This window comes from Gigantopelta aegis, chromosome 1 (genome assembly GCF_016097555.1).
Source record: "Gigantopelta aegis isolate Gae_Host chromosome 1, Gae_host_genome, whole genome shotgun sequence".
In the NCBI taxonomy this organism is placed as follows: domain Eukaryota; kingdom Metazoa; phylum Mollusca; class Gastropoda; order Neomphalida; family Peltospiridae; genus Gigantopelta; species Gigantopelta aegis.
This window is the reverse complement of record NC_054699.1, coordinates 1,753,283-1,768,241: the sequence shown is the minus strand read 5'-3', so window position 1 is coordinate 1,768,241 and position 14,959 is coordinate 1,753,283. Positions and strand designations below refer to the sequence as shown.

Here is a 14,959-nt window from a genome sequence, read left to right as displayed (position 1 = left end):
CATTGTCGTCATGATCGTCCTCGTGAAATTCGTACCTAAAATCCCCCCAAAACCCAAACAAAGAATACAAAAATACAACCCACCCCCAACAAACAACAATGTGAGGATCCGTCTTTGTGTAAAACAAACTTTAACGATAATCCATTGGATGGTATGGATGTAGCGACCAAGTCATCGCCTAGGAACAGTCAATCGCATGTCTTTAAATCGACATGACACATATGTGTGTTATTGGTGTGTGATATCATAAAATGACGAATACTCTCACCAACGGTTGTGTAATAAATGATAGAAGACGGTGGTGCCAGTCAAACTGTTCGCAAGCGCATGAGCTCCTGAACACGCCTCTGTAATGTACAACATTTACAATATTATGTGCATGAACTATGACAACTAGCAATTAATTACAAATGTTCATTTCATAAACAGCAATGAACATCACATACACAAGATATTAACCTTTTCCCTTGAACCGATTAAACGACTGATTAAATGCGGCATTCAATGGAAGGCTGGGCTTTAGATTTAGACGTGACACACAGCAAGCGGCGTTTATAGCGGGTATGTCATTTATTAAATGCTAATGCACGGCGGAGATAAATGGAATTACAGAGATTTACCTGTCGAGAGCGATCGCAATAAATTTCTGTGACATCTAGATAATAGGAAAATGAATACAGGAACACTGCGATCGATATTTTTAATCAACTATGTAAAACTAAACGGCGCAATTAACGTATAGGTTGGGAAAACTTGCAGGAAAAAAAAAGTCCATTATGATATTAGCAACGCTTAGCGTGTTATTCGGTTTAGCGATTATAAATTTGATAATAACGTTTCAAAGGAAAAAAGAGCGGATGATGTGTTGCTAAACGCACAAAAGCGAAAATATTTAAAATATGTATTTTAGGTTTATTAACGTTAGTTACGTCAAAAAAAAAAAAAAAAAAAAAACAGGGGAAAAAAAGAAGAAGAAAAAAAAAGAAGGTAATGGAATTGATTACATGATTGAACTTAACGTCGGAATATTTCGCTATGAAAAATTGGACGATTTCATGCCGTTTAGCCATAACCATAAATAATGTAATGATTTTTAAAAACCATTTCTCTAATCTTTCTCTGTTGCACTCTCGTGGGAACAAAAGAACAGCGAGTTACGTGTTCAAAGCACTGTTAAATCGCGTCGAGTGTTTTTAAAAGTTAACCCAATTTTGTTTCTTCACTTCGTAGTTAGGCCAACCTATAAAATAAATTGGGTCGAATTTACGAAGCCTATGTTGTTGTTTAAACGCAGGTGTGTTTAACCTGTTGAAATGTATGTAGTTACACAGGTGTAAAGTTAAGTTTGTTCTGTTTAACGACACCACTAGAGCACATTGATTTATTAATTATTGGCTATGTCAAACATTTGCTAATTCTGACATAAAGTCTTAGAGAGAAAACGCGTCACATTTTGTTTATTAGTAGTAAGGGATTTTTTTATATACACCATCCCACAGACAGGATAGCAAATACCACGTCCAGTGATATACCAGTCGTTTTTTTAAACGCAGGTGTTTAAGCATTGTAAATGTATGTAGTTACACGCGTGTAAAACATAAACAGATGTTTAAGCATTGTAAATGTATGTCGTTACACGCGTGTAAAACATAAACAGGTGTTTAAGCATTGTAAATGTATGTAGTTACACGCGTGTAAAACATAAACAGGTGTTTAAGCATTGTAAATGTATGTAGTTACACGCGTGTAAAACATAAACAAGTGTTTAAGCATAGTAAATGTATGTAGTTACACGCGTGTAAAACATAAACAGGTGTTTAAGCATAGTAAATGTATGTAGTTACACGCGTGTAAAACATAACAGGTGTTTAAGCATTGTAAATGTATGTAGTTACATGCGTGTAAAACATAAACAGGTGTTTAAGCATAGTAAATGTATGTAGTTACACGCGTGTAAAACATAACAGGTGTTTAAGCATAGTAAATGTATGTAGTTACACGCGTGTAAAACATAAACAAGCTTTGTAAATTCGATCACCGTCGGTGGGCCCATTGGGCTATTTCTCGTTCCAGCCAGTGCACCACGACTGGTATATCAAAGGCCGTCGTATGTGCTATCCTGTCTGTGGGATGGCACATATAAAACATCCCTACCTACTAACAGAAACATGTAGCGGGTTTCCTCTCTAATGTCGAATTCAGTCAGACATCCAATAGCCTATGATTAATAATCAACGTGCTCTAGTGGTGTCGTTAAACAAAACACACTTTAACTATAACTGTTTGTAAGTTCGGCCCATAGGTTCTCACACATTTGGCTCAGTAGGTAGAGTGCTCATATAAGGTGCTTGCGTCATAGGATCGAAGCCACTTCGGTGGATCCATTGAATCTCTCCCGTTCCAACCAATGCCCCACGGCTGTATATCAAAAGCCATAATATTCGCTGTCCTGTACGTGGGAATAGCATGTAAAATGTCTCTTGCTACCGATGCAGAAAGATGTAGAGGGTTTTCTGTGAAGATTACGTATCAGAATTTACATGATGTTTTACATCCAATAGCAGATGATTAATTACACAATGCGCTCTAGTGATGTTTTTAAACAAATCAAAAACATTTTAAAAAGTAATTTCTCCTTTGGTTTTCAATATAATACGTGGTCAAATTAAAAAAATATGTTAGGGTGGGGTGGGGTGGGGTGCGTGTGTGTGTGTGTGGGGGGGGGGGAGAATAACAGAACAAGAAAAATACCAACTAAGTATTTATAGTGGGGTGACTATGAAGATATTTTACACATAACAAAACTAAAGGAAAACAATTAAATTAAATTAAATTATTAAATTAAATTAAATTAAATTAAATTAAATTAAATTAATAAATTAAATTAAATTAATAAATTAAATTAAATTAAATTAATAAATTAATAAATTAAATAAAATAAAATAAATAAATTTAATTTTGCACTAGCTCTGCTAAACAAAAACAAAACCCAAAACAACAACAACAAAACAACAAAATCAACAAATAAATAAACAAACATCCCCCCAACAACAACAACAACAACAACAAAATATCAGGTGCGTCTCCCACCCCCACATCATCCCATTGGATTCTCTCCGGTTTAACTGAAAGCTTACTATATATAGCCCTTCAATGTTATCGAAGCATTTATAGCTACGGAAACGTGAACATAATACGTTAATATCTGCTATTGTTTGATCGGATGCTAAAAAAAATACAAAAATTCTCTGCTTGAGAACTTGTAATAATATTTTGCATGCCAGCTATCAAAGAACATCAGATGTCACTTGCAGTGTTTGCGCATCACGGGAACTCGCCATTTCGTGTTGTGTGTTTGTTTGTTTGTTTACTCGCTCAAAAACCAGCTTACAGAAATTCCGGTAAACAGTTTTACCGAATGCCTTGTTTTCATTATAAGTTCACGGGAAAAAACATTATCGATGGGGGTTTATAAAACCGAAAAATACCTGGACTGAGTTCAGTATGACAGAACACAAAAATGTTCGCTAGCCTGATTTGTTTTGTCTGTTGCTCTTCACGTTACACCAAATGACCACATCGATGACCAGTCAAATAGTTCGCGAACGTTAGCGTCGCTCGCTGTTACTAAACACGGGCCTGATCTTTGATGCAGAAGAAGAAAGTAAAAAAGTTTGTTATTTTTAACAACACCACTAGAGCATATTGATTTATTAATAGTCGGCTATTGGATGTCAACTATTTGGTAATTCTGACATATAGATTTAGAGAAGAAACTCGCTACATGTTTTAATTAGTAGCAAGGGATCTTTTATATGCACCATCACACAGACAGGATGGCACATACCAAGGCCTTTGATATACCAGTGTGGGTACACTGGCTGGAATGAGAAATAGCCGAATGGGCCCACCGACGGGGATCGATTCTAGACCGATTGCGCATAAGGTGAGCGCCTTACCACTGGGCGACGCCCCGTCCTCTTGATGCAGACGATCACTTTAAGATTCTTGTGGCGCTACATAACTTAATAAAACAGAACATTCTAATTACAGCAGTGTAACAACCAGACACCAAATCCTCCATTCGTCCGGTTTAGGAAATAGTTCCTCATTTAAAAAATAAATAAAACATTCTGAAATGCGTTTTGAAAGATTTCTTAAATAATTACAAGTAGGTTTATCTCGTATAACACCAAACGAGGCGGTACTCTGGCATAAGGTGGCTAACGAAAACTTTTTCTTTTGCAAAGAAATTATCAAGGGAGGGTATGTCCCATAACTAGCAGTCAAGTAGCCATTTTGATATTGTTATTTTCACAGAATCTGGCATAAGGGTGTCTAACTAAACAATTTGGTGAACAACCTGGATAACAATATATACTCTTCAAAAGAAGAAACGCAAAACCACATTGTCGTAACATTTGGAGAATTGATTTAATTATTGAATGGTGAGTCCGATAATTACCAAATGTTGCAGGATTGTTCACAATTCACTCTAGTCCATTGTGAGTAAGTGATGGAACACACCACCAAGGTCAAGGTCATCTGGAGTCAATACCGGGTGTGGCCTCCGCGTGTGTTGACAACTGCCTGGCACCGCCTGCCCATTGAAGCAACCAGAGTACGGATGACGTCCCGGGAGATGGTGGCCCACTCGGCCTGCAAGGCTGCTGCCAGCTCGGGCAGGGTCTGGGGCTGTGGTTGTCGCTGTCGGAGGCGTCGGTCCAACTCGTCCCATAGATGCTCAATTGGGTTCAAATCCGGTGATATCGATGGCCAAGGAAGGACATTAATGTTGTTGTTCTGTAGGAAAGCCGTTGTGAGACGTGCTGTGTGAGGCCTGGCGTTGTCATGTTAGAACACTGCGTTGGCGTTGGCCATAACTGGAACGATGTGTGGCCGGAGGATCTGGTCAATGTAGCCCTGTGCATTCAGGTTGCCCTGCACGTGGACCAGGTCAGTTCTGCCAGTGTGTGAGATGGCTGCCCACACCATGACACTACCCCCGCCGAATCTGTCCACTTCCTGCACGCAGTTTGCCGCATAACGTTCACCACGACGCCTATACATGCGACATCTTCCATCATGACGTCGGAGCAGAAATCGGGACTCGTCACTGAACCACACCTGTCTCCATCGTAGTTGAGGCCATTGTCGATGAATCTGGCACCACTGCAGTCGGAGTCGACGGTGTTGTGGTGTTAAGATGACACCTCGAACTGGACGTCTGGCACGAATTCCTACCTCACGTAGGCGGTTCCGTACGGTCTGGTCGGATATCCTGCGCAAACCTGGTATTGCTGCGGCTGTGGAGGTGGCAGTAGTCAATCGTTCCCGAAGGTGGCGTACCCGGATGTAGCGGTCCTGCCCGGGGGTAGTGACCCGTGATCGACCGGATCTAGGGAGGTCACGTGTTGATCCATGTTGCTGGTAACGGTCCCACAGTCTGGAGATGGTGCTTGGGGACACATGGAATGCCCTGGCAACGGCCGTTCTGGATTCGCCTGCGTCTAGTCGGCCGATGGCATTGTTTTTTCTCTGCGGTTCATTGAGACGTGGCATGTCCTGGATTGTCAACTGTCGGCCAGATACAGAGGCCAGGCAAGCGAACACCCTGCACTTTTATACTGTCGGTGTTCATGTTGCACGTGCAGACAACGCACGTGCAGTGGTGACATGGTTTGCACGTGGCTGCGTTTTTGCGAATATTCACATTTTGGAACTTTATTGTACAGTAGCTGCGTTTTATCGAATGTAACCGTGGGAATGTGTTTGGGACATGCAGTGACCTTATATTCACAAAGCATGAACCGGTAGGAAACATAAAATCGGAGTTATAACCCATTTGTACCCTTTTGCGTTTCTTTTTTTGAAGAGTATATTAACGTGCCTATATCCAATTAAGGTTCAAGCACGTGTGTGACCAACCAATTTACAAGGTAGTTGTGAATCGAGAGTATTTCGTAAAACTAACAGTCATGTGGCCATTTCGATATTGTGTAGTATATGTTTCACAGAATAGATTCTGAGCTAGAAATTGTATTAAATTACACGGATTCGTTAGTGGTGGGGGTATCCTTAAACTAGGTTTTTTTTCGTTACCGGTTTTCGCTAAACGTCTGCGAACTATTTTCGCTGGTTCCCGAAATGGTCATTCGGTTTAATGTGTGGCGTTAAAACCAGTCTAACAAGCGTTGGCGACAAATGACTGGCTAACCCTAAAGGCGGAGCCACACAATACGAGTGTCTTATACGATAATAGCCGAGTAACAAGACGAACATTACAATTTCATCGGTTGCTCTACAATCGGTTATTTTCGTTCAACGCACTTGTATTGTCTGGCGTCACCATAACTCTGGAACGAGTGAAATCGTCGGCGAATGTCAGCAGTTCTTGCTGTTGCTACACGCAGCCCATTTATGCTGACTTCCATTGAAAACACACCAGTGAGATTGTATTTGTAAGAAATGATATGAGAAGAAGTCATAACTGATTAACTATATAACTGGATGTAATCTGGTAGGCAGTGAATAATCCACAAATTGTATACAAGGGTTAGGGTCGTTGTCTTTATAGCAACCTCACACATGCAACAACCACACGACACCACGACACCACTAGAGCACATTGATTAATTAATCATCGTCTATTGGATATCAAACATTCAGTAATTATGACACGTAGTCATCAGAGGAATCCCGCTACTTTTTTCCATTAACAGCAAGGGATCTTTTATATGTTGTTTCCCACAGACAGGAAAGCACATACCACGGCCTTTGACCGGTTGTGGTGCACTGATTGGAACGGGATAAAAACGATCAGTTGAATGGATCCACCGAAGTGGTTCGATCCTGAGACGCAAGCACCTCAGGCGAGCACTCAACCGACTGAGCTAAATCACGCCCCGCGATAACAGTAACAACTGAAAATTGGGTGATGCGTTTTCAATGGAGGTCAGTATAAATGGGCTGCGTTTAGCGACAGCAAGAATCGCTGACATTCGCCAACGATTTTACTCGTTTCAGAGTTATTGTGTTTTTTTCTAGTCTGACGTAACTTCAACCGGACAAAATGACACACAGAACAAACAACATGATGGCTACACAAATATCTTTTAAATCCAGAAAGTAAACAGCTAAAGGGTTAAACGTTCCGTGGATAAGATTTCTAAATAGCGCTGACGTTCATTCAAGACATTATAGCGCAGCGTAGTCATATTTAATGTTCTTATATATATCGAGGACAATGCAAGTTACAAGTTCAAATTTATTTTGTTTAACGACGCTACTAGGGCATATCAATTTATTCATAATTGGCTATGAAATGTTAAACGTTTGTTTTGTTTAACGACACCACTAGAGCACACTGATTTATTAATCATCGGCTATTGGATGTCAAACATTTGGTAATTTTGACATAGTCTTAAAGAGGAAACCCGCTACATTTGGTCATTAGTAGCAAGAGATCTTTTATATGGATCATCCCACAAGACACATGCCACCGCCTTTGATATACCAATTGTGGTGTACTGACTGGAACGGGAAATAACTAACCGGGACTACATGGCTGGTATATCAAGGAAGGAAGGAAATGTTTTATTTAACAACGCACTCAACACATTTTATTTACGGTTATATGTCGTCAGATATATTGTTCAGGACCACACAGATATATAGAGAGGAAACCCGCTGTCTCCACTTCATGGGCTATTCTTTTTGATTAGCAGCAAGGGATCTTTTATATGCACCATCTCACAGACAGGATAGTACATACCACTGATTTTTAGTTACACCAGTTGTGGAGCACTGGCTGGAACGAGAAATAGCCCAATGGGGTCACCGACGGGGATCGATTCTAAACCGACCGCGCATCAAGCAAGCACTTTACCACTGGGCTACGTCCCGCCCTTGGATTAACAAAGGCCTTAGTATGTGCTGTCATGTCTGTGGGGAAAGCGCATATAAAGATCCCTTGCTGCCAATGGAGAAAAAAATGTAGCAGGTTTCCTCTAATACTAGGCTCAGACTGTCAACAATCAACAGAAAGTTGTCCAACTCGACGGTGGCTTTGTTATTTTCCCAACTCCCGAGTTAGGCGGAAAAACAATGGGTTATACGACGAGAATCGAGTTGTAAGAGCGCTCAGACTAGCAACTGGACAGTCATAGAAGTCGTGACAACAGAAAGTTAGCCAACTTTGTGCTGGCAGTTGGTAGTCTGAGCCTAAAGCTACAGTTAAAAATAGTTTGTTTTGTTTAACCACATCACTAGAGCAGATTGTTAATTTTGACACAGTCTTATACAATCTGCTCTAGTGATGTGGTTAAACAAAACAAACTACTTTTAACTGTAGCTTTTAACCGGGACAAAATGCAATGGTTAAGTCACTGGATAAAAAAGGGATGTCTCAAAGTTACATCATAACCAAAACTATTAATGTTTCTTGTTAAATTACAATTCCAAATATTATAGAAATCGAGTTCGCAAATATTTGTACTGCTATTACTGCACTGTACAACAAGTTGCTGTAACTGTATACACAATATGCAATATCGACCCTGTCAGATACATGTGGTGTATATATCATGCATAGCATATCATGTCTTGTCTCGTTCTAATGCACAAATCCGCCGCAATGTGTCAGAAATATGTCACATACTTTATAAATACATGTATATGTCATATACCTTATATATATATATATATATATATATATATATATATATATATATATATATATATATATATATATATGTATATACATGTGTATATATATGTGTTTATATGTGTATTAAATATATATAATATGTGACGTATATATATGTGTATTAAAGAATATGTGACGAGTTTGCTTCTGTTGTTAAGATGTTTCCGACTAGTTGAACCTCTTTAACAACTAAATACATTTCCTGTTTAGAACATCAATGTCAGTAAAGTCCGCATGTTGCCAGTCGTCTTAATATTTCCAACAGCTCTTGAAAACTATTTTTAAAAAGAATTTCTTAATATAAGTGTTTTTTGTTGTTGTTGTTGTTATTTTTTCTTACATACCAAACTATTTTAAGTCATGTCATGTCATAAGGTTTTACGTGCACATTCAGAACAAGCTGTTGTAGCGCACGCCTGTCCTGGGCGCATGTGCCGGCCTCGGTCAGCCCCTACGTCCAGGAAGGTGAAGTTAATTTCGGGCTCTTTTAAACACACAGAGAACCAGATACAAATTGGACATACAGACCGTGAAATTCGTAACACGAAAATATATTAATGCGTAATTTTAATTGTTAAAAGGGCTCGATTAGTAGGAATGATATTACAGTGACAGCAAACTGAGTACAACCTGTTTAACACGACCTAACCTTTCATTTTCGTTTCAGCTTATTTCGTGTTTATATCCAAAGTTCAAGCACGCTGTGGGTTAGTTGTTAGTGTGAGACAAGAAGGTGTAGTGGTCTTAACCCTATCCACTGAGTCCTTAAAATTCGCTCCGGGTGGAAGCCGGTACCGGGCTGCGAACCCAGTACCTACCAGCCTGATGTCCGATGGCGTAACCACGACACCGCCGAGGCCGGTTACCTAAACTATAACTGGGTGCACCTCGTTTGTAAAGCGACAGTTATAAAGCTGATTACGGACATTTGCACAGTTATAACGCTGATTACTGAAATTTGGACAGTTATGACGCTCATTACGGACATTCGGACAGTTATGAAGCTCATTACGGACATTTGGACAGTTATAAAGCTCATTACGGACATTTGGACAGTTATAACGCTCATTACGGACATTTGGACAGTTATAACGCTCATTACGGACATTCGGACAGTTATAACGCTCTCATTACGGACATTTGGACAGTTATAAAGCTAATTACGGACATTTGGACAGTTATAACGCTCATTATAACTGTCCAAATGTCCGTTTAGCGCTCTTACCGTCAGAGGACTCGGGCTAATAGCTCAGATGCAATTAGTCATATTTCCCGTTCCGACCTGTATACTCCAATTTAATGGGCGTCAGATGTTGTGTGTGGTGGTGTGGGTGGGGGGTGGGGGGGGGGGGGGGGAGCGGGGTTTGGGGGTTAGGTGAGGTGGGGGTTTTATGTGGATGGTATGGGCAGGAGGCACTAACTGGAGATTATGCAATACTACGGTTGAAAGGCGAATTAACATACCCCTCCCTCCACGCCAGTTGCTGACATTTGCCATTGCCTATCAGGCGCGTGAGTAGGAAATCGTGTAGGTGGGGTGTAGACTGTAGCGTCTAAATCAAATATGTTTGTACTGAAATAGTCAAACAAAATAGTACATTTGTCATTTCAATTTTGTATTCACTTTTAACGTCAATGTTAATTAATAAGATGTGTATTTCTGTATATGCATTGTACTGTATTTATGTGTGGAACACGCTGTGAAATGATCGGCAATCCAAAATAAACATATTCGTATTCATAGCGAGCGAAGATTTTAGGTGGGGGAGGGGGTCGGGTCACGCTGTACTGGAAACATTTTCTTTGAACGGAATGTGTGTATGTGTGTGTGTGTGTGTGTTTGGACCCCTACACCCCCCCCCCCCCCACCCGCCCTCTGCACACGCGACTATTTGGGTTCCACTCCACATTTCGTAGATCAAGAACCGCCACAACTAAACTGACGATCTAGATTTCAACGTGCATTGATTAAACAATGTCATTTGCATGTACATTCCTATAGGAATTCCTCCACTGTAACAGCTAGACGGTGATTTCTCGCCTGGCGTGGTCTGCTCATTGAACCGTGAACCGTGTATCTCTGTACTTTGTTTTAATAACGCGAAGATACTGACATTTATACGGGAAACAAGTCGCCGTAAAAGCGCCCCATTATGCGATTCGACGATGTATCAGGAATGACTGGGCTTAATGGCGCGTGACGGGAACCGTTATACTCCCTGTGGTAATATACCCGCTGGATATTTCTATTAGATTTCGTTTTACGAACATTTTTTTTTTTTTTTTTTTTTTTTTCACGTGGTGTAAATGACGATTGTTGGATATATACATTTAATGATGATAAGCGTTTAGCTGTATCAATCTCTTTGCACCTTTTTTTCCTCGTCCTCTTGTTTTTTCGCCTCAATCAAATACGCTTTTAGCCGTCGCTCTCGCAAGTTTTTCATTTCTCACCAACAACACCCAGCCAAAATCAATTATCCCATTCTGTTAGGAGCGCGCGGTCAATATTATTATTTGCGCGAAAACTCGTGTTTCAATGGCATATTTTCAGCTCTTTTGTAGCACCGTCTAAAAAAAAATTCGATAAATTTTGAGTTTTAGAAAGCATTGCATTGTGTTCAACATATCCGACAATGCCATCAGTTTCCTGTCGCTGTAGTTTTCAATGCTTAAGAAAAAGGAAGAAGAAAAAACAGGAAAGAAAAGAGAAAAAATGGAGAAGGAAAATACTGAGAATGTTAAGAATAAAAGCCTTTGTTTTGTTTGTTTTCAGCTTCTCTGTGAAACAAACAACGGAGAAGAAACCCGACCCTTCGACACGAACTCGATGGTTTTAAGCCGCGTCCGTCCATTGCCGATAAAGTTCTTTTGTGAATGGCTGCATAATTACTGGTCATTAAATCGTTCCTGATATAACACACTATATCCGAAGAGCACACGTCGCGCTGCCACTCGCTAACGAACCATCATCGGCGCTTTTCGAAACAGACTGGTCGCGTATTGGTCGCTGCGTTAGGTACACAGCGACCGTGCAGCCACTCTCCTCCTATCGCGTGGTGCTTGGGGGCTATTTCGAATACGGGGCTTTTCACTGCTAGTGGCTACGTCACATGTGTGTACATTGGCTGTACTCAATCACGGGCTAGGACCGCGGAGTAAAGAGAGAAATGTCACATCTTGGCATAGCCTAGCCTGGCAGGGCAAATATGTTATCACCACTGCAATTGACATGGGCTGTCGTTGAAACAAACGCGAAATTAGCCAGGCTAGATGTAGATTGCAACCTGCTTGGGAGTTTTCAACTAGGTCAAATTTCAAGTAAGTTAGTTTAGAAAACATTGGCATTAGTTATTACGTGAGTGGGACGTCGTTTGATGAACTTCCCACACCCATAATGCGCGAGAGTTGTAAACGAAAGAGAAAAAACAAGTGATTGGATTACCGAAATTGATGACTAAAATGGGGATGTTCATTTCATCATAAAAGCGACCGATCAGTGTGTTGTTGATTTCACAAATGGGGAGAACGGAAAAGTTAGTTTTGTCAATTATAACAGCTGTTATTTTGACCATCGCCGTCGGGTTGGAGATAGCGGGGTCTTTTGTGCCCGTGTGGACGGCACCGATAAATGGTACGGATGGGAATATAACTTTCAGTCTGTGGACGCGACAAGAGTGCTGGGACGTCGTGTGTAGGACTACGTACCTGAGGGTGAAGTGGACGACCCACGAGTGTGTGGAGGAGGCGAACGGGGACGAGACGTGTACCACGACGACGGGATACAAACTCAAACCCGACACCAAGTGCTTTGTGGCGGATTACTGTAACACCACGTGGAACCACAATGAAGGTAAGGGTTGTAGGCTTTAACATTTAAATTTAATTTTTTTTTTTTTTTAATTAAGTTAAATTTTATTTATTTTATTCTAATTTTTTTTTTTTTTTTTTTTTTTTTTTTTTTTATTAAATTAATTAATTAATTATTGATTATGATTATGATTATGATTATAATATTTGTAGTTGGTAGGGGTAGGGAGGAGAAGCGATGTAAATTTTTCAGGGCTGAAAATAACCTGGGTGAGTTGCCACCTACTGCCCCCTCTAGAATTTGTTTATTTAAAAAAAAATGTGTAGACGAAAAGAGTAATTAATAACAAAAAATCCCAACAAAAACCCTACCCAACGTATTGTTTTTTCAACACGTTCCCAGAATTTATTTTTAGGCTCTACCACCAGTTATTTTCTAGTAGATAATATTTGATATTTGTGTATATTGAGCCTCATCCTGAGTCAGGAGGGGTAGCTCGAGTGACCTCCAGCCCTCCCCCGTTATTGATATTGATATGTAGGGGAGAAGAATTGTATCAATAAGGAGAGGGCTGGAGGTGACTCGAGCTACAGGAGAGAAGAGATAATGTTTAAGGCGTTTCTAGTAACAGTAGTCTGTATTAACTTTATTAGTTAGTTCAGTGTAATAGATAGGAAGTTTATAACACCCAAGTTGAAGGAGAAGCAAGTAATATTTAATATTAAACACTATCATGTATCCAGAAACGTGGTCTAGAGTTGTAGAGCTAGAGGCGTTACTACATATACACTAATTAACAGTTTTACAATGAGTATTAATGAAATGCAAGCCACGTTACTAAATAAATAGGAGAGAGAGAGAGAGAGAGAGAGAGAGAGAGAGAGAGAGAGAGAGAGAGAGAGAGAGAGAGAGAGAGAGAGAGAGAGGGGGGGGGGAGGGAGAGAGAGAGGGGGGGGGGGGGGGGAGGGAGAAGTAGCTAATTTCTATTATGTCACACAGATAGAGTATTCACTCCAAGAATAGACGTTATGTACTTCGACACCCTGTATACCACACTGCGATCAGGTGACCCTTGTTTGGTAATTGTATCACCGTTTGTAAATTGTCAACAAAACAAAGAGTCAACGATAAGGTATCTTCACGGAGTTTTGACCCCATTTTATACATGCAACATGTATCTATAATCCAATACAACCCAGCTGTAACTTTGTATAACTCGTTCTCCGTCTTTTGTCTCTCACTCTTTGTGTTTGCCACTTATTTTCTCTCTTCGCCTTTTTCTCTCTATCTTTCTATCTCTCGTTTTTCAGTCGGTATGCTGTCTATATCTGTCTAACTCCCTCTTCACCCGCCACCCCCATGACTGTTTTTCTGCCCCCCCCCCCCCCCCCACACACTTCTATCTCTCCTGTAACTGCCCATATAGGCTTCAATCAGGGCTTCTAGATTATGGTAGCCCCACTCTCTTGGCTAGTGATATTCAGTGTTGGGCTGGTAAATAACTACTATCGCCATGCCCGATGGCTAGTGGAAAAAAGAAGTTGTCAAATGCTGCATTTAAGTCAATTTTGTAAATATGAATATGCTGCCCTCACCTCCTCCCCCAATAATGATGTTTATAATCTCTTTGGGTAACATATCCAATTGTTACTATTAGTAAAATTGTATTAAGTATTAGTGAATGTTTAATCATGGCTAGTAAATGTTTTAAAACCACTGATCCAATGGCTGGTGGATTTTGTAAACATGCTAGAAGCCCTGCTTTAAATGGACATACCCTAGTTTCAACCATTGAAAATTGACACTAAGTTTAGTTAATCTACAAACCTGTAACACATTTGGATAAAGTTACAATTGAGTGAAACACGAGTCTGTGACTTTGAAATGGTGAAATACCCTTAAATTTTTTTTAGACTAAAACTCGACTCCATAACTGTTACTTCTCAGACGCATGTGCCTTTTTAAAAATATGAGAAATGCAGTTTGTAATATTAAAAACACCAGGATGACCAAAAACACTTCGAATGTACGGAAATGGATAATTTAAACAATAAACTTTAAGTAAAGTATGAATTCAGTTATCAAAAGCGGCTCTAATAGTAAAAAAATATGCCTTAGTGTTTAAAAACTAGAGTATGTCCCTTTAAGGCATTATTTAAAGTTTTAAAATACAATGTACATGTAAACGAAAATGAAATGGAATGTTATATCATTATACTAGGCTCCTATTGTGTGGTTAAGAGTTGTTGCTGAGTAATCGTTCTTTAAATCTTACACCATGTAATGGATTCAGAATGCAACACTTTATGTAGTATCTTATTTCAAAGTATCTATTAAAAACGTCAATCCTGTAATTTACGGGCACAACTTAAACATTTTAAAACATATCAAAAGCAGTAACAATAAACTGCGTTTATAGGCGCGTAAATTAACATGTATTG

At 39.9% G+C, this 14,959-nt stretch overlaps 1 protein-coding gene across 1 annotated transcript in view; it reads left to right on the top strand.

Moving 5' to 3' along the window:
* The first annotated feature begins 11,938 nt into the window (after nucleotides 1-11,938).
* LOC121369055 overlaps nucleotides 11,939-14,959 on the top strand; it is a 57,127-nt gene continuing 54,106 nt past the window's right edge. Inside the window, exon 1 of the mRNA XM_041493880.1 lies at nucleotides 11,939-12,560. Within this exon, the coding sequence (XP_041349814.1) occupies nucleotides 12,227-12,560 (334 nt within the window). The 5' untranslated portion in view covers nucleotides 11,939-12,226. The remainder of the gene's footprint in view (nucleotides 12,561-14,959) is intronic.